The 19058-nt window shown below is 38.1% G+C and overlaps 1 protein-coding gene across 2 annotated transcripts in view; it reads left to right on the top strand.

The window, feature by feature from the left end:
- Positions 1–278: 278 nt before the first annotated feature.
- LOC139444776 (E3 ubiquitin-protein ligase PDZRN3-like) overlaps positions 279–19058 on the top strand; it is a 295562-nt gene continuing 276782 nt past the window's right edge. For both annotated transcript variants that reach the window (XM_071225726.1, XM_071225725.1), the window contains exons 1-2: positions 279–1056; positions 11421–11507. In XM_071225726.1, coding sequence (XP_071081827.1) covers positions 349–1056; positions 11421–11507 — 795 coding nt within the window. In that variant the 5' untranslated portion in view covers positions 279–348. The remainder of the gene's footprint in view (positions 1057–11420; positions 11508–19058) is intronic.

Here is a 19058-nt window from a genome sequence, read left to right as displayed (position 1 = left end):
CAAACAGTCGATACAGGTTGGTGTCGTGTAACTGCATTTAAAAACATCACTAACAGGTAGTGAGAGGCCCTGTTTGCTCGAGTTATGAGAAAATAATAGTTCATGATGTTTATCCAAACATATTGTTGTCTCTGTCATTATCCAAGGCCGGGGAACCGAGATAGGGATAGCAGCGTTCACTTGTCGCGCGCCTAGTGACGTCACAGCACGATCTCGCGCAGCGGAGTGTAAGAGGCTGTCTCTCAGCGCGTTGTCAGTCGTACTGTGCTGGCCTTCGCGGGAGCATATTCACAGGGAGAACAGCGCTTTCAGTCGAGTCTGTATGATGCGGAAACCGTATATGTAAACATGGGCTTCGACACGGAAAAATTTGTCAATGGAATAACTGATGACAAAAAATGTGCACTTTGTCATGGAGTTTTAGACAATCCAGTCCGCGCGCCGTGCCAACATGTGTTTTGTTCGGGGTGCATTCTTCCCTGGGTGGTGCGCCATGGAAGCTGCCCCCTCAAGTGTCAAACCCTCACCCCAGGGGACTTGGAGAACGTGCTGCCGCTCAGGCAGGTGATTCTACACCTTAGGGTCAAGTGTGACTTCGCGGAGCGTGGATGTACTGAGATATTGCGACTGACAGATTTGGTTGACCATACTCAGGAATGTCAACACCGGCCTGTGGGTTGCAGTAACCCCGGGTGTGGGGTGGTGGTCAGCTTCAAGGACCTCGGGGACCACGAGGGGACCATGTGTCAGTATAGGCCCGTGGGGGTGTGTCAGATTGGGTGTGGTCTCGTCCTTTTCCAAAATACGTCGGAAGAACATGATTGTGTTGGGGCGCTTAAGAATCATATTAATAACCAAAATCTGAAAGTTGGAGGATTGGAGCAGGAGATTAAACGCATCTCGTTCAAATTCACGAAAAGAGAGAAAGCTCTTTTGACACAAGTGTCGAGCTTACATAGTGAAATACAGCTCCAAGCTCTCAGATTCCAGAGGAAACTCAACGATTACAAAAATCAACTTGCTAGACTGACAAAACTCGAGCAAGAAATTACCAAGGTAAGCGAGACGTCTAATTTGATTATCTCAAATGTCTTCTCCAAAGGCCAGACAATATATCGCATTTCTCGTTCAATCTACTCTGTTTATTAAAGCTAGAGGCGTTGGAGACGAGAGTCGTACATTGCTACCGTTCAGAATCTTCAGGTGTCTGTGATTATCATCACTCTCGTAATAGCCACTGTCTCTGTGTTACCAGCTAACTATAGAAACAGCTTTGAATATGAAACGACAGCATTTAAATCACGAAAATATCAACACCAGTCTTTGCGCAAAGCACGTGGCGATGCATCCGTTTTTCGTTACATAGCAGTGGTGTAGACTGTCGGAATTAGTGAATTAAAGTTGACGTAATGTGAACGCAGTTGTAATGAGCATGACACGGTCAGGACACAGGCTCTTCTCTCTGACCATAACTAGCTACCCTGGGCCGTTTTGTATTGTGAATGTTTGACCTAGGCTATTCGAATGAGCAGTTTGTCGAGGGGGTCGATTGAGGGGTTGCAGATCAAAGAGAAGGCGTTTCGCGGTGTTTGTTCAAGTCTATTTTCTCTTCCGACTCGCCTAAGGCCAAGGTTAGATGTCCCATACTCTCTGGAAGCCAGAAGTGGCGGAATGGGTTAAAAAGAACATGATTTGAAGTGCGGTTAATATAGACGGTATTGAACCATATAACAAGCGGAAAACGTGTGGTCGCTTAGCGAAAACGAACCTTAACATAGGGTCGTTTGAATTAAAATATCTACTCTCATATTAACGACATATGTAAGCAGGTGTTTGCTCTTTTATAATGTATTCCTAAAACGTATGGTATGGAAGGTCTTAAAATGTAATCTGTCATTGACATGGCACTAATTGATACATATGTATGTGTAATAGACGTCCCGGCAAAGGGATATCCGTTTTGGTCGCGTTTTTTCTCAGTAGGCCGCCGTTTAGCTGTAATCCTTTACGAACAGTGTCTCGACTGTATGTTGGCGCTGGAGACTGATGTGCGCGATGGAGTAATGTTTTATTGCCAGGGCGTTTAGGCTTGTTTACATAGTGTTTGTCAACTCGCCACTCTTCACACGCTTCGCTTCCCTAGAGCCATAAATTTGTGGCAACTCAGGCGTAATTTATGACCTCTTGGAAACGTCCACGATGAAAGCAAAATGTCAGCGGGATTTAATACGTTGTCTTGTTGGTTTTCCGATGAACACAACCTCATCTAGAAGTCGACAGATTCAATTAATTTGTGATATATTAGCATTGTAACTCTTTATCGTTTTCATGGAATGCTCTTACGCCATTTCGCTCTTATCGCGTTTGTTTCTGAAGAGCATCTGTTGAAAGCAAACTTCTACTAAATATTATCATGGCCATCAAGATCGATCACAACTTGGCACAATATTTGACGTGCTGCAGTAACAGTCTGTCTGCTACTGTAAATGATTTCCCAGCACTAACAGACATTAAATTTATGGCTGGTTCTATTGATAGTAGTTATGGTGAATGATAGCTCGGACAATTGACCAGCCCGGCTGTCAAATGACACTGTTGGCAGTAAAAGCCATCAGAGGTCCCTTGACCTCTCCTGAGTACTCGTGTGTTGCTGTGGGGAAAGTAGTATGGTTGGAAATGGTACTTGATTGTTCCCGCGATGGGATGAGTTTTAATGATTATTAATTATGTCTGTTGCGTAATGGTGCCAAATGGAGGGGGGGGGGAGGGGGGGGGGGGGGGGGGGGGGGAAGTAGTCATGCTCTGCCATATGTTCTCGATGGAAAGAGAGACGGAAAGCTTCGTCTCATTAGGAAGCAAGGCATGGTCACCTGGCGTATGGGAGAGCGTTCTGACAGCTTCCTAAAACCTAATGATATAACCACCACTTACTCTATACACGAACAATGTTAATAGCGTGTTCCGGTGACATCACATATGTTAAGAGAACCTTTTGATGATAAATTATACAATTCCAAAGTGATGTTACGCTACCGGAAGCCAAGCAGTTAATTTGGATAGGTATGGCAACCGCAGTTGCTTCTGACTATGCAGGCTTTTGAGATAATCACTGGCAGTTAGATATGAAACGTCATTAACGGTAGTCTTCATTATGCTAATACCACAGTAATGAACCATAATTCAGCAGAAACTTCAAGATAACCCAGATTGGCCACGGCACAGATAACAATTCAAGATCGATATACAAATGAAATCCTTTGACCGATGGCGCAGGGTCGCTTGAATGCCAGTAACGGTGTTACAACGTGGTGACTTGGGACACCCAACTCATGAGGCGGGCGGTCTTCGTGACATAAGACTGAGACTGAACGTGACTCCGTTATTAATAATCGGCTACGGACGTGGGGTCTTCGAGGGGTCAGACCTCCCCTGACCATCTAAGTTAGGGTGGGGACAAGATCGCGTGAGCGAATAGAAGTTTCATTGTGTGTGAAAAACGCATTGGTTCGACTTGACATCAGATTTTACTTCATATGTTCAACACCTTGTAACTCTTTCTGAGCATTATAAGGATTAATTTACGATAATATTGATGTATCTTACGTAATATATGGTTTTTCAAGCGTATATAAGTTAAGAAAACTTTTGATATTTAATCCGTACGGAAATATTTACAAGGAACAAAAAAATAAATTTAACTACTTGTCCAGAAATGCCATGTTGGATAATTTTGTCTCCAACTGAACATTTGTTTGCCCTTTATCTCAAGAAAATCAATTGTCCTCCCGGACAATGAAGGCATTTTACAGGGGTTTCAATTAATTACCACTCAGTCAGTCCTGAAGACGTGAGCTGACAGTGTCCAATAGCTTTCAGTGATCTGAAAGTTCATTTTCCATTTTAGAAGCAACTGTATGATTTTGTAGTATATTCAAAACAGCCTAAACATTATAATTAAGTCATTAAACATGAAATGAAAAAATCTAATATTTTTAAACATTTCTGAAAGAAAGGAACAATAAAACATTTTTTCCTAACAAATTGTCCATTACAGCTGTTTGTATGTTTATGTAGTTTGAATGACAGCTGTCAATCAAGTATGATATAGAGTAGACATACACCTTTCCATAAAGCTTTTCATTGTTGTTTATTGGGAAATTGACCCTAGAAAGGAAAGCAAAATTGGCTCCGTTGATTAAATAATTGTCAAGAAGTGGTCTACTTTATTAATCTGTCATGTGTGATTTATCATGACAGTATGTGGTGTCTGGTGTACATAGACCAGACAGGTAGCCAATAGACCGGAATGCTACTAGGCTGAGAATAATTGTCAAAGTCATAAGCTAACTTAACCAATATCTAGGGCCATCTCAAAATTATTTTTTTCATTTTTCAAATGCAGTATTTGAGTGGTGATTATCATCTTTGATTTACACATTATACGATATATTTTTTCAAACATTTCAATATTAAATGGATTTCTTGTTTTAATATTCCAGTATGCAGGAGATCTTTTTGTCAGGGTTGATTTGGGGTTATTTTGCAAAATGTGCTTAATGTTTGAGTAAAAAAATGAAGGTTTTTATTTTAGTGTTATCTGTTACCATGGTTACCTACAAGGTACTTATAGTTTTAATTTCGTAATAAAATGGAGATTTCGAAATAAAAGAAAAAACATGAACATGAACCAACAAACTAATAATTGTTGGTAATATTTGGTCAGAATAAATATAAGGTTTACAGGTTATAATGATCACATTTCCATAATGTTTTATTTTATATCAGGAATCCTTCATCAGTGAAATTAAAATTTTTGAGTAATTTTGGAAAGTAATTTGTCATTATTTGTGTTTTTGTAAATAAGTTATATGATTTTCTTTTAAAAGAATTCATTGGCTCAGATTTGTGTAGTTCTGTTTCATGGAGTCAGTTATTTCACTGGTTTCATTTTGATTATCATAACTGCTGTAAAACTGATAAAAAGTTTTGAGATGCTCCCCAACAAGATAGATGTTATAAGCAAAACAGATTAACATTCCAACATTCAGGTGTTCAGGCTGCAACTCCAGTGTGACTGGAGACACCTAGTATTTTGCGAATACATTACTTGTCAAACCACAGGATTAGCAAACCTCGTAAATGCCTCATTTAAAGTCGACCTGATTGAAACGGCATGAGTGTCAGTTATCCTGTCTGTCAATGAACATAATCCTTTTGTTTTACTCTCTTAAACATACAGTTTATTGTAGAATGTTGACTCTTTGACGCTCCTTATAATCCAGGTAGATTAGATTATGATGGGTAAGCGAGACAACAATCTTGTTAAGACCCTTTTGTATCGGTGTTTGGGAAATCATGTACATTTTGGAGGATATATGACAAGACATTGGATTTATAAATAAGCATTAACATTGTTGTCAATATTTATAAGAAAAGTTCACATTATTAATATGAATCCCTTTTCTGAATCCTATATGATTAAATGGTTTTATGAAATGTAAATTTTTGTTTGTTTTAGAAATATCATTTCCTTTATTAACATTTGTCAATAAAATATAGTCCAGACGAAAGATATTTTATATTAATATACTACATAAAATGTGACAGATTAACTTAAGTCAAATGAAAAAAATGGGGTCCTCTACTTCTTTTGAGTAGTTTATGTGCATTATTCTGGTATATTAACTTTAGTGGTGTAGTGTTTAGACCACAGCCACTATTGACATACGACTATTGAGATTGATAGTTTAGCCCACATTACCATTTTACTTGCTCTAACCATCTGTTCACAACACAAAGAATCCATGCCGTGGAATTGGCTATAAAATACATAAAATCAGCAAACTATACTTGTGCAAAGCGATTCTTATTTAGACATTCAGGTTGTGTCCTTTGTTGAGGAAACAATCCAGGTGTGATATTGATATATACCATGCAAGCTGTGGCCATGTTCATGATGACTGGCATAAACAGAGAATTGTTTCATGTCATTGTCCGTGCCACGCTTCACGGATTTCAGTTTTCGAAAATGTAAATTTACAAGGGCATTGATTAATTTTTATCTCTTTCAGAAATGTTATTTACATAGAGAAACATCAATTTGGTTCTTTTAATAAGGGAAAAAAATGTCCTTTAAATTAAAATATCAAGTCTTTGAAAGGTTGGTTGGTTTTTTTTTTGTTTAATGCTGCACTCAGCAATATTCCAGCTATATGACGGCGGTCTGTAAATAATGAAGTCTGGACCAGACAGTCCAGTGATTGACATGAGCATCGATCCGAGGTATTGGGATACAAAGACATGCATGAACCAAGTCAGCAAGCCTGACCACCCGATCCTGTTCGTTACCTGTCACGACAAGCATAGTCACCTTTTACGGCAAGCATGGTTTGCTGAAGACCTATTCTACCCCAGATCTTCACGGGTCCCTTTGAAAGGCATTTAGAAGTAATACACATAAGGAAGAGAATTTATGGATGTCAACTTCTTTGTTATGAGAAACACAACGTTCGGATTATTTGCTTACTCCTTCACGTGAATGAAGGTGATTCATCTGATGAAGCAGTAAATATATACCCCAAAATGTGTTCCTCGTAAATTAAGAAGTTGACATCCATAAATTCTCTTCCTTAAATGCAATTAATAGATGATGTTTGAATGCCATTAGTTGGGAAGAGAAAAATCACATTGTAGTTTGGTTTTCCATGGCTAAAATTTGATCCTCGGTGATGTATAATAATCCGGACAGAAAAACCCTATTTTTCATTAATTGTCGAACCTTGACTCACAAAACTTACTACTTATGATATGTTTATGTAAAAAGTATCTTAGTATTTCTATCTAAACTTAATTGTGCAAGGAAACCCAGAGAGTCTGGACCCTGTGATTGTGGAAACCTTTCTTTTCAGATAATTCCATCATAATTACTTTACAATAGATTTCTTAATTCATTCATCCAGACTTTATCACCAGTAATTATTGTCTGGATTAACAGGGTTTTGCTGTAAATCTCTTTGTAGTTGGTAATATTGTGATCAATTTTGAGACGTTGGATGAGAGATTTAATATCGATATTTATCTTCATCATCTTCAAGGGACAGTGATTTAGTATAATCCATCTAAAAAGAAAAGCTATTCTTCATAAATTTTACTTTAAAGTTTTCTTGCCAAAACAATAAATGTCAATTTGTGCTGGGACTGATGACATTTAATAATGACGGATAATGTTATGCAGATTTCAGCACTTTGTTGGTGGTTTTCAGTATGACCCCCATCACTGCTTGTATAAAGATCAAAAGTTTCTGGGCACTTTTGAAGTATTTGGAAATGATTGATTGCCATTCAAAACTGATAGTTCACAATTAACATGAGGAATATTGTAACCGATTAAAACCGTGTTAGTATGCCAAACATTTTTCCCACTGGCTTTCATGACACAAATTTTGAATGTAAAGGACACATTTTTGGCTTCTAATTTGGTTTGATTTTTACATGAGCTTATTTTCAACCTTATCATGCTTCATGAAGACAAATTGAAGTGTTCATTCTTTGATGTGGATTTGCTTAATTTTCATTGTTTACTGATTCATGTTTAAGTAGTTAATACACAATTCTGTATTTGATTAAAAAAACTGAAGATACACTGAGACTGAAGTCAGCCCAGATGGGGCCTGTATACTAGAAGAAAAGCTGAAACATAATTCATCTCCCTTGAACAGAATTTGAAAAAAACCGACTCTCTTTTCATGAGAAGAATATTGCCCTAAGCTTGAATTTGACAAAATGGCTTAGTAAAATTATGACAATCTTTTCTGCCGATTTTTTTTTTTTTAACAAAGGCTTGCATAGTTAGAAAGAACATTTATTGTGAGAAAAGAAGCCAAATTTGTCAAAATAAATCATTTAATGGTTTATTTTAAGGTGACATTTGACTTTCCAAAGACAAAATGTTCAGATTTTTTATTTACACATGAGCAAAATGACAAAGTAGACTTGAAAGAGTTTATGGATAGATTCTAGTCCATGGGCTGACATCAGTCACATCCCACTTAAGATGAGGTCTTTGCCCATTACTTATCTGATGCTGGTTATGTGGCTGAACTTGACAATAGATGCGAGACGCTCCTTTAGGCACTCACAGATAACTGATGTTTATGAACTGTAGATGTTAATCACATGTGGTAGATGGATTGGGAATGACTTGGATCCATTAATGTTTTAATCCTATCAATAATGAAAGGATGAAGTGTACGACCTTGAGGGAGGCTGAAGGGCAAATTTCAGAAGGTTTCTATTCAGATGAGGAACACAGGTATTGATGGTTCTGGGAAGATCATTTGTCAGTGGATTGTCGATGTAATTGATTGTAGGTGTGTAAAGTAATGTCAGTGTTTAGTATTACATGATAATGGACAGAAGACTAACGTAAATGTCCGTCCAACATTTACAATTATTGACCCTCTAAAGTGAGGATCATTCAGACACTTCTTTGACTTGCACTACATATGGAATTTTATTCAACAGTGTCTCCTGCAAATCAAGTTACATATCGATGAGTGAGTAACTTGCAGTCTGACATCCCTTTTAGCAAACCTGGTAGCATCAGAATTTCAGTCCGATCTTGGCATGTTCGATTGCAGTTGAAGGAAAGCTCAAACTGACACAGGTTGTAAACAGTCATACTAGTTTATAGGGATTCATAAACTCATATAGCATAAACACATATATATAGTCTGAATCATACAATGAACAGTGCTTTCATCAGAGAATTCTTATAAGTATGGAAATGGTTTTGTTGCCTTTATTTACACTAAAATAATGCAAACAGCTGTATGTTAAACAGTACTACCCAGCACTACCTAGTGAAAAGTAGATGTAATAGCCAAATTTTTGAAATAATTGTCAATCCAAAATGTGTTAATCCCGACAAGATCACAGCTACATGTATGGTCTTGATTAAAAGGGTTTCTCTGTATAGAGATTTGCCTTGCTCCGAGGCTGTACTGAAAGAAAAGTCCATGGATGTGTTGTAATTCTATCCTCCTAATAGGCAAGTCTAGATATGTGGACAGTAAGGACTCAAGTCTCTTATAGGAACAACTTGTTCTTATCATATACATCATCTAGAACTTATGATTTAAATTAATAATTATTGCCTGAGAGACTTGTGCAAGTCTATATAGAGATGGAAACAGTTCCTTTTGTTTGTTGGGTGGCTTGTCACATTTCTGTGCGACGCCTTGAAATGTCTCCTTAAATATTTTTCATCAGGGCAACCTGCTGGTCTGTGGCTTGCCGCTGACAGACGCTACAAACACTAACTGGAACAGTCTAAACAATGAGTGAAATAACAATTAAATCTTTAAAGGGCAAGTTCACACGGAAATGAACCATTTTTTCTTGTACTTTTTCCACATTAAAAGTGTTAACATAGAAGTGTCATAGACAAAAATATAAAAACATCATATTTAATTAACATATTTTTTGCACTAAAACGATTCATATTTTTCACATTTACCAAGTGTTCTATTTCCATAACAAAAACACCATGGCTTATGCCCCTTGCAATATGACGTCATTGGTGCCAATTGATAAACATTATGACGTCATCATGCTTTGTTAGAGCCGCTTCACGTGGTGTAGGTACAGTTTTGTGATTCTAGCTTCTCAGATGCCAGCCAGAATTGTGTTATGCTGAGACACCACTGCGCCGGAGTGTGTCGTAGACCATGTTGTTTTACCGCAAACTGGTCCTTGATATCTTTTGCGTTGAGAATAGACAGGGACCCAGTTGAATTGGCACCAATTACGTCATAATCTAAGGGGGATAACTCAGGCCTATTTCGCTCGTAAAACGAAGGCCTCATAACGGCATATCACTTTCACACTATTGTGAGCTTCCTACTTTCACTGTGAAAAAAAATGAGTGTATATTTTCAAACACAGATACTAACTAATTCTAAAATTGCGTTTTGTTTAGAAAAAGAAAGAAAGTGATTTTTGCGTGTACACTTCCCCTTTAAATAATTGTTAAATGACTACGTAATAATGATATGCTAAGCAGAACTACGGAATTAAGATGTGTGGTGCATTATTTCAAACTGTTAACTGTTTTCCTTTAATGTATTCAAATCATTCGTTCCTGTTGAGAATGTAATTGCTTGTATTTGCAAGTGAAGCAACTGGATGCTATAGGCCTTTGACGGCCACATGGATCTTCACACTGAAATTTGTCCAGGCTTATAGTTGAAATGAACAAGTCAAGGAGTTAAGGAGCAATAAAAGTTAATGTTTAATGAAAAGGATTTTAACAGGCTTCTGATAACGACTCTAATGCTATTTCACTCCATAAATTTGACATTTAATTTTTTACATGCTGAGGATTAAAAGCAGTCCTTTTTTTATCCGATACACATTTTTGGCCTAGATGGGAAAATATTTGGTTTAATAAGATGGGAAATCCTGCCATTATGATGCGACTTGATCAAATAAAATCAGGTTAGGAACCAAATGGAATCACAGTTGCCCTAGCTGATTAAGTATTATTTTCTCGATAAAGAAATCACTGGAGCATTTTGGGTTGTCAATTGCAAAATAGTGAATGTGGCTGATCATTTGATTGACAGCTGTCAGAATTCATCAACATGTCAATTTTTCACTGGACGCTTGATTAATATGTCAGTCATTATCTTTGCTGACATTATGAACATAAAGCTTTGAAAAATATTATTTACACTAAAGTAATTGTAATTTGTCAATTAATCTGTTATTAATGAAAATAACAAATTGAATAACTATATTCCCAGTGTTATTGGTTACCTCGGAGACCAGCTGATGTACTTTTCAACAATTCACGCTTTAATGATCTCATCTCATTTAGCCCTAATTGGACCATGACTTGTTCCAAGAATGGCTCGTCAAATGATTATAGGGAGTTGTTTCTCCAATTGTCTTTAAATCTTTACGCCAAATATGGCCTCTTTGATCTCAAGTACCAAATATAGAATTCAAGATACTCGTTAGTACAATAATTTAAATATATTGAACAGCATGAAAAAAATCAATAAAAAATTCTCAAAATCAGGAACCCAAATTTGCAGTTGTTGGAAAGATTTCAAAAATAATAATACCTAGAGTGTTATTGACATCTCTTAAAGCCATAGCATTGTTCGTTGGAGTCACAGCCCAGTGCTTATTATTGAATCTTGGACTGACTTAATAGCAATCTAGGAATACAACTCGACACTATTATGACTCCAGTGAAGAAGGCCGGGTAGTGTGATTTGTTCGTCATGTCAATTCAATTTGATTTGTCAAGTGACCGACACAATGGATATGAATATTAATTAGGCCGGTTTATGCAGATCGCTAGTCTAAGCAAGAAGCATCGTGCTAAGTGCCATCTGTGCGTGTCATTTCAGGGCTCGACGGAGGACACTGGCTTCACTGTTACCCTGGGACGTGACGGAGAAGCATCGCTCGGATTCAATATAATGGGAGGCTTCACGGTGAGTACATGCCAGAGTATCATGGCCTGTTGTCATCTAACGACTTGGGCGACACCGATTGTTGAAATGTCTTTACCTTTTTTAGAAGATGCTGAAGGTGTTTGCTGGTGTGCGTTTCAATTATTTTCTCTATTTTTTTTGAAAATATTGACAGCTGTCAAATAGATATTTTTTGGAAAGATTCTTAAAGGGTATTATTTTGCTTGTTGATAATGTATATTTTTGGGATTATATCTAATTGTAGCTTATGGGAAAATAATAATAGATGAGATGGGAGCAGAAGGGGAGACGTTTCTGGGTCGCAGAGACTCCACACTGTTCCGATCAATAGACAGTGTCCGAATGACCGGTCGATCGTCCAGCCTCCATGATGGGGGATGTTTTTGTTGTGTCCACTGTTGCCGGAACAAAAGGATAATCGGGCAGGGATTATCACACATTGGGGACATAAAGAGGGGCTTTTACTCATCGTGTAGACAGACTAGGTGCATGAGTGTTTGGGGTCCTGCTGGTCAGGGTGTGTATGTGGACAGTAGGGGGATGACCAGTGGTGACCAGTGATGACCAATTGGCTCTACTGGCCTACTTAGCCAGCCCAGTCTTTTCTCACGCACCATGTGTCACTCTGGTGCTGTTCCGGAACCGCTGTCAAATAATGGTGTATGATGATATTATTAAATTTCAGTAATTGTAACTTTTTTATAATTATTGAATGATAGTTCAAAGAGTAAATTTGAAATGATAAAATATCACTTGTGTCTGAAAACATGATCCTTGATATTTTACAAATTGTTGCCACAGTTGATAGCGTTGGCTTTCGGCCATGATGAACGATTTGCTTTATTAAAAAGTATGCTTATTGCCTCGTCAATTTATCCGACATATTGACAGGGGCTTAATTCTCTGAAATCTTTATGCTTGACATTTAGTTCGTATTTACAGTGCACAACACCTGCAGTGATCAGAAATTTCAAAAGGATTATTTTCATTGAAGGGTTGTTATTAATGAATTTCATTCCCAATACTCTATCCATATAAACACAAAAGCCCTTTCTCAATAAATGTAAGTGTGTGCACGGGAAAACAGCACAAGGAAGGATATATCAATTAGATATTATAGGTTGTAGGAAAGTACAACCACAAAGATTGACGATCCCAGTCAGAGCTATGAAAACAATCAGCACGTATAAGTACATTCACGCATTCCGCTTCAATTCTACCCACTCTTAAGAGGAAAGATAAAACAGGCCAATTTCTATGGCTTGTGCATGAACTCTGTCAATGATTTACGGCAGATAGTCGGTTTATACACTCCACACATTCGTAATGGCATATTAACCCCGGGTGTTACTGTATACGAAAGAATCAGCTCTAGTGATCCACACTTTGAAGTCATTGTGTCCTTTTGAGATTACCACACGCATGACTGCTCTCCTCGTCTGAATTACCTCAGAACACTCCTATTTAAATGTATTGGAATCTATGCATTCAACGTTCACTTTGCAATTGAAGCAACATAAATCTTGTCTCAGAGACTTCGTTTCAATTTGGAAGCTTTGAAATACCAAATATGAAACAATTAACTGGTCACAGTTGCAATGTTGTTTTTTAGGCCTTTTTAATGAAAAACTCTCTTTTTAATTTTGGTCTTAGCTTTTAGGAAAATCAGTTTAACTGAGCTCAATGTAGCTCTCCATTTATCAACAAGAGCATGCTCCATTAGACAAAATCATTAATTTTTGTCTGTTCAATTGAAAGCTTGTGCCAAATACATGTCTCGGGGGACAGACTCATTTTTTCCCTTTGTAGAATTTCATCTTGATTTATTGTGCTAAATGTGCTTTCAGGGGGCTCCGAATCTGACTTTTCTAATGAGACTCTCGAAGATTTGAGGAGTTCTAGCTAACTTTAAACATAGTAGATGTAGAATTAACATTGTTTAAACATTTAACTTCAGATAACCAGATGTTAGACTCTTCTGATTAACTCGCTCAGAATGATGAAATAGTTTTTCTGCAATGTATCAATTTTTGATGACGAGAATGTCAGGAAACTTGGATACATTCACATTTCATCTGGCGGCTTTTCATTGACAATCTTGATAACTCACGTAGTTCGAAAGAGATGGAAACTTAGCGGACTGTTCAGCTGTTCCTTGAGCCAAAAAATAGTCTTACCGCTCTCTCATTCATCTTCTTAAAGCTGCTAGAATTACTCGTTGAAAACCAGTGGGGGTCATAAATCCATTGTCTTTTGTTAAAAGAACATTTTAACCCGTATTTTATTTTTAAATGAGAAAAAAAGAGCCTTTAATGAGAGTCTCTTGATGCTATTTTATGATAATATCTGTAAATGTTTCTTTGAGGTATTTAACACCATACTTTACATGTGATAACACTTTTTAAGACATCTCGTGTAGGATAGTATAGTGTTAAGCAGTTTTAAGCTTCGGAACAATCTGTTCTTTGCCGAAGATTATCGCAAGGAATACTTGAATAGGACGTAATGTAATCAGAAACAAGGGACAGTTATTGCCACAAATTTTTAAAAATATTTTTTTCTCCTATTTTTATAAATTGTGAATCTGTGAGTCCTGTGAAATATTAAAGTGAGTTTGATTGGGAATTACTATTGCATTCAAAGTAAATAATTTTAAAAGTGTTATTAAACATATAAGCCTCACTCTTACATGTCTTATGCATTTTAGGTTCATTAATACTTATCTTTTAGACGCAACAATTAAATACTAACGATAATGAATCATAAGAGTCATTATTGAAGAACCAGAATGCACTGAGTGACCTTTGCTTGGAAACCAGAGTATATGTGTATTTAATAAAAGTTCAATGAGGGTACACCGGCCTTTGAAAGGAATTCCTTCTGAGTACAGTTTTCACAATGTCTCGGTGCTCTTATTCAAGTGACGATTCTTTTTGTGTGAGGAAACACACGCTACCTCAGCTGTCTTACAAGGCCTATAGTTTACAACACTATGTACTGATTCTTACAGATTCATGGACAAAGGGTGGAAACTACAGATGCCTTAAGTCCATCTTGTGTAAATGCAGTAGAAGGACATTTAACAAACTTTAATGATCCATGTTTGAAAAGTCTCGCACCCCTACGTTATCGCAACTAAAGGTTCATCACATTAAACCACTGGGCCATTCAAGTGAACCTGATTTCTGACATGGACGGGACGAACACAAGCTGCTCGCTGTATTCAAAATATGTAAATGATGAACTTTGAATTTAAGTTCAAAGTAATTTGTCCCCCTTTTAGGAAATAATAGAGCGGGTTGAATCAGGAATATTTTGTCAAAAAACACACTTTGGCAGCTGGAGTGAAGCCATTCTGCATTGTAATCAAATTATCACAGGGCACTTTCTCTGTAATAGGTTATTGCCATAAAAGAAGCAATTTTTCAAGTAACTTGAATTTTAATGGGTTTGGGGTTTAAGGGACGATTAACAGTCATTATCAATCATGTTTACATTTGTTTCATGTTTCATAAATGACTTTGATCTTTATATGACTCAATTATAGCATATGACAGACAATAAGTTGTAAGGAAGTATTACCTTTTGACAGTCTGTAAGTTGTTAGGAAAGGGTTATTTAGTTTCATATGCTTTTTTGTTAGTTTTGTAGCTGTGTTTTTTAGTGTCAAAAATAACTTAGAGACCCTTGCTTTCATTTTATAATCAAGATCTAATTATTAGGTGAGTGTTATTGATTTGAGTTTTAAAGTATTATCAGCAAAATTGATCTTTAAAGTTTTATGTTTGATCTTATAATTAACAACCCTGTGACCTTTCACATGACTGCACAGGTACCAGGTGAGTGAGTGAGTGAGATGGGTTTAATGCTGCTTTTAATAGTATTCCAGTTTTGTGACGTGTCAGCTTAATGTGAGAGAAAAGCCCGAAGTGATCCAGGTCTTAGAGATTTAACACTTTGGTGAAACCCATGAGCACAGATCTGATGTTGACAAATGTAGAAACCTCAGCAGAGAAAACCAGGATTTGAAGCCATAGTCATAGGTTTCTGGCATGTCAAAGGGATGCAACTCTGCACAGCGAATTGTGGCAACTCAGGTGACTACGCCCCAAGTTCCTCACAGGTGTATTAAGCACAATTTATGATACAACTGTAAACTGTAATCTGAAATCCAGTAATTACCTTAAATATTCATAATTGCAATTATGTTTTATTACGTTATATATCATTGTGATATAGATAATTTAATGGCCTTAAGTTCTGCTATCATTACAAAATGTCTGGGTGCCCCCCCCCCCCATCCCCCAAATCTCTCTCTCTCCCTTCCCCCCCCACCCCCACCCCCACCCCCCACACTTTTTGTTGTTTGCAGAAAATCTGCTAGTTGCGACCTTGACATTGCACACGAGTGCAGTATTTTAAGATCTTCACATTTGATGTCAAATAAGAGGTTGATACTGTGACGTTTTATGATATGGAAGTGTCAAAAGTAGGAATTGTTTATACAGCGGAATTGGAAAACTGACAGACGGCTTGAAGAACAATCTCATTTGGAGAAGACTTCAAGACACTCCAAACTTTAAAAATATAGTTTTTCTGGATGCGATCAGAGACTGGAGAAGATGACTACTCACTTCAAAGGACCTGCCTCAAATGGAGGTGTTTTATACGATCACCTGACGAAAGAGTGTTCAAGAGACTGACGGCCAGCCAGATTTGAGTACGGAGTGAAGTGTTTGATTGACACTCTGACGGAGCAACAGAAATTTCCTTATTGGATTGTACTCACCTCTGTGGTAGGAACTGGACCGTTAGAAACCCTGGATCAAACGTTTTCCCCTGTTTGAGGTGGCAGAAACCTGATACGGAACCTTTATTGTCATTAAATATTTATCCTCCTTTTGAAACGGCATCTTATATTTGTTATACCTTTTCCACCGGCTTGATTTACAAAAACCTAGCGTCTTGCCTTCGCGCGTCAAAGGGCAGGGTTTTAGCACATTGAGAAGACCCAAGGGGCAGTAATTATTGGTGTTACAATCAGCCAATGCATCAACACTTATCTATAGGGTTGAGGCAGACCTTGGCAGTAATTGCCGTCGAAGGGAACAGACTGACGAAACTAGAATCATAGTAGAGGCGATTGTTGACAGACCCCGACGAGACATGCCTGTTCGATATGATCAGACGTGTTTATCCCTGGGTGCAATTGTTATCCTGTTTACCCTCGTCCCTTTGAAGCCATTATTCCGCAGTGCGGCAGTCTGCTCGGCCAAATGGGGCCAGTCGCTTCTACCATACGTACCCATGATCATAATCGCTAGAAATATGATTGATACACACTCTGTGGAAAGGAACAGCTATTTCTTCAGCGGGAACTCTCGAGAGAGTTGAAGACTTGACAAGCGGGATGACTGAGGAAGAAGTCCTCAAACATTGTGTCAGTTGTTAATTGTAGGGAGTATTTTTTTAGCAGTAGTGTTGAATATTAAGGGCTGTCATGGTTAGGCCTACTCTCAGTGAGTATTATCTCAGTGAATCATGATGTTGTTTAAGACTGTGGGGATCAATGACAGATTGATGAAGGGGTGTAGGTGTTATTATCTAGACTGGGGGCAGTCTCCCGGGGGATTTCACTGTCATGGGTTTCCAGAGTGAGTGAGTGAATATGCTTTTACGCCACTTTTGGTTGGTTGGTTGATTTGTTTAACGCCGCACTCAGCAATATTCCAGCTATATGACGGCGGTCTGTAAATAATCAAGTCTGGACCAGACAATCCAGTGAGTAATATCATGAGCATCGATCCACGCAATTGGGATCTGATGACATGCATCAACCAAGTCAGCGAGTCTGACCACTCGATCCCGTTAGTCGACTTTGCATAGTCGCCTTTTACGGCAAGTATGGGTTGCTGAAGACCTATTCTACCACGGAATCTTCACGGGTCTTACGCCGCTTTTAGCAAAATTCCAGCAATATCACGGCGGGGGACACCAGAAATGAGCTTCACACATTGTACCCATGTCGGGAATCGAACCAGAGCGAACGCTTTAACCACTAAGCTACCCGACCGCCCCTCATGGGTTTCCAGAGACTCCTATTGTAGTTTGTGACCCTTCTGACTGAAGATATGACTACAATGATATTGATAATGTTATTATTCTGTACAAATACCAGGGTACCTTGAAACATGATCTAAAGAAGATTCTGGGGATAGGTTTGTTTGTTTGGTTTGTTGTTTAACGCCACATTCAGCAATATTCCAGCTGTATGACAGCGGTCTGTTAATAATCGTCTGGACTAGACAGTCAAGTGATTGACATCATGAGCATGGATCCACACAATTAGGATGAAATGACTTACATTAACCAAGTCAACAAGCCTGACCACCCGATCCCCTCAGTCGCGTCTTACAATAAGCATAGAGTGCTTCACGGGTATCTGGTGATAAGTGTTAACTTAGTGATGATCAAGATGAAGATGATCATGATTATGAATGATTATTTTCATAAAGTACTATGGTCACAACAACAACAGCAACAACAACAGCAGTTATGATCATAGAGCCCTGTGAAGATCCGGGGTAGAATAGGTCTTCAGCAACCCATACTTGTTGTAAAAGGCGACTAACAGGATCGGGTGGTCAGGCTCACTGACTTGGCTGATGCATGTCCTTGTATCCCAAATGCATAGATCGATGCTCATGATATCAATCACTGGATTGTCTGGTCCAGACTGCCATCATATAGCCAGATTATTTCTGAGTGCGACGTTGAAAGAGCACACAAACAAATATAATCATAGATATGAAAATGTTAATAGTGAAAAACGCATTTTATTAATAGGTTTTGTCCCAGTCCAATTTTCTGTAGGAAATTGTCTTGGGTCTGAATTCCAACATCTCCCATGATGACCTTTCTTTACCAAAGCACCTTACCCATGTTCGTGGGTTAAACTAAACCTCTACAGACGGTCTCACTTTGGGCTTTCCTCCCACAATGAGGTGGCACGTGTCATACAAGTTAAATACTGTTTAAAGTGGTGTTAAATCCAACTCACATACTCACTGTTATGAAAGTTAAAATCCCATACAAGAAGTACATAAAAGTCGTATTTGCATGTGTCACTTCGGGACTGTGTGTTCTATCAACAGCTGAATCAATAATGTTTATTCATGACTTTGATGTAATTGCATCTTATCTTTAAACAGAAGCTATACTGAATGAGTAAGTAAGCTTTGCATGTTTACTCTCTATGGTAAGCCAATGCCTATTGTATCAAGTTCAGGGAAATACAACCCTCCTAATCCACTGTACATGTTGACAACTTGAGAGAGTGTGTACAGAAGAGATCATGCTGATCACTCTTGTCGTGGGATGTATGCGTAACAGAGCACCTTACATGATATCAAGAACTTGTCCGTAGTCGAGTGGACAGAGCGTTGGCCCATGGTGCAGAAGGTTTGTGGTTCGATCCCTTGACGCTTTATACCAAAAGGCAACCCATGAAGATCCGGGGTAGAAATTACTAGAATAGGTCTTCAGCAACCC

This window comes from Haliotis cracherodii, unplaced genomic scaffold, assembly GCF_022045235.1.
Source record: "Haliotis cracherodii isolate W230 unplaced genomic scaffold, xgHalCrac1.p SCAF_6, whole genome shotgun sequence".
NCBI lineage: Eukaryota > Metazoa > Mollusca > Gastropoda > Lepetellida > Haliotidae > Haliotis > Haliotis cracherodii.
Note: the sequence above shows the minus strand (reverse complement) of the source record. Positions and strands in the feature narration are given on the sequence as shown.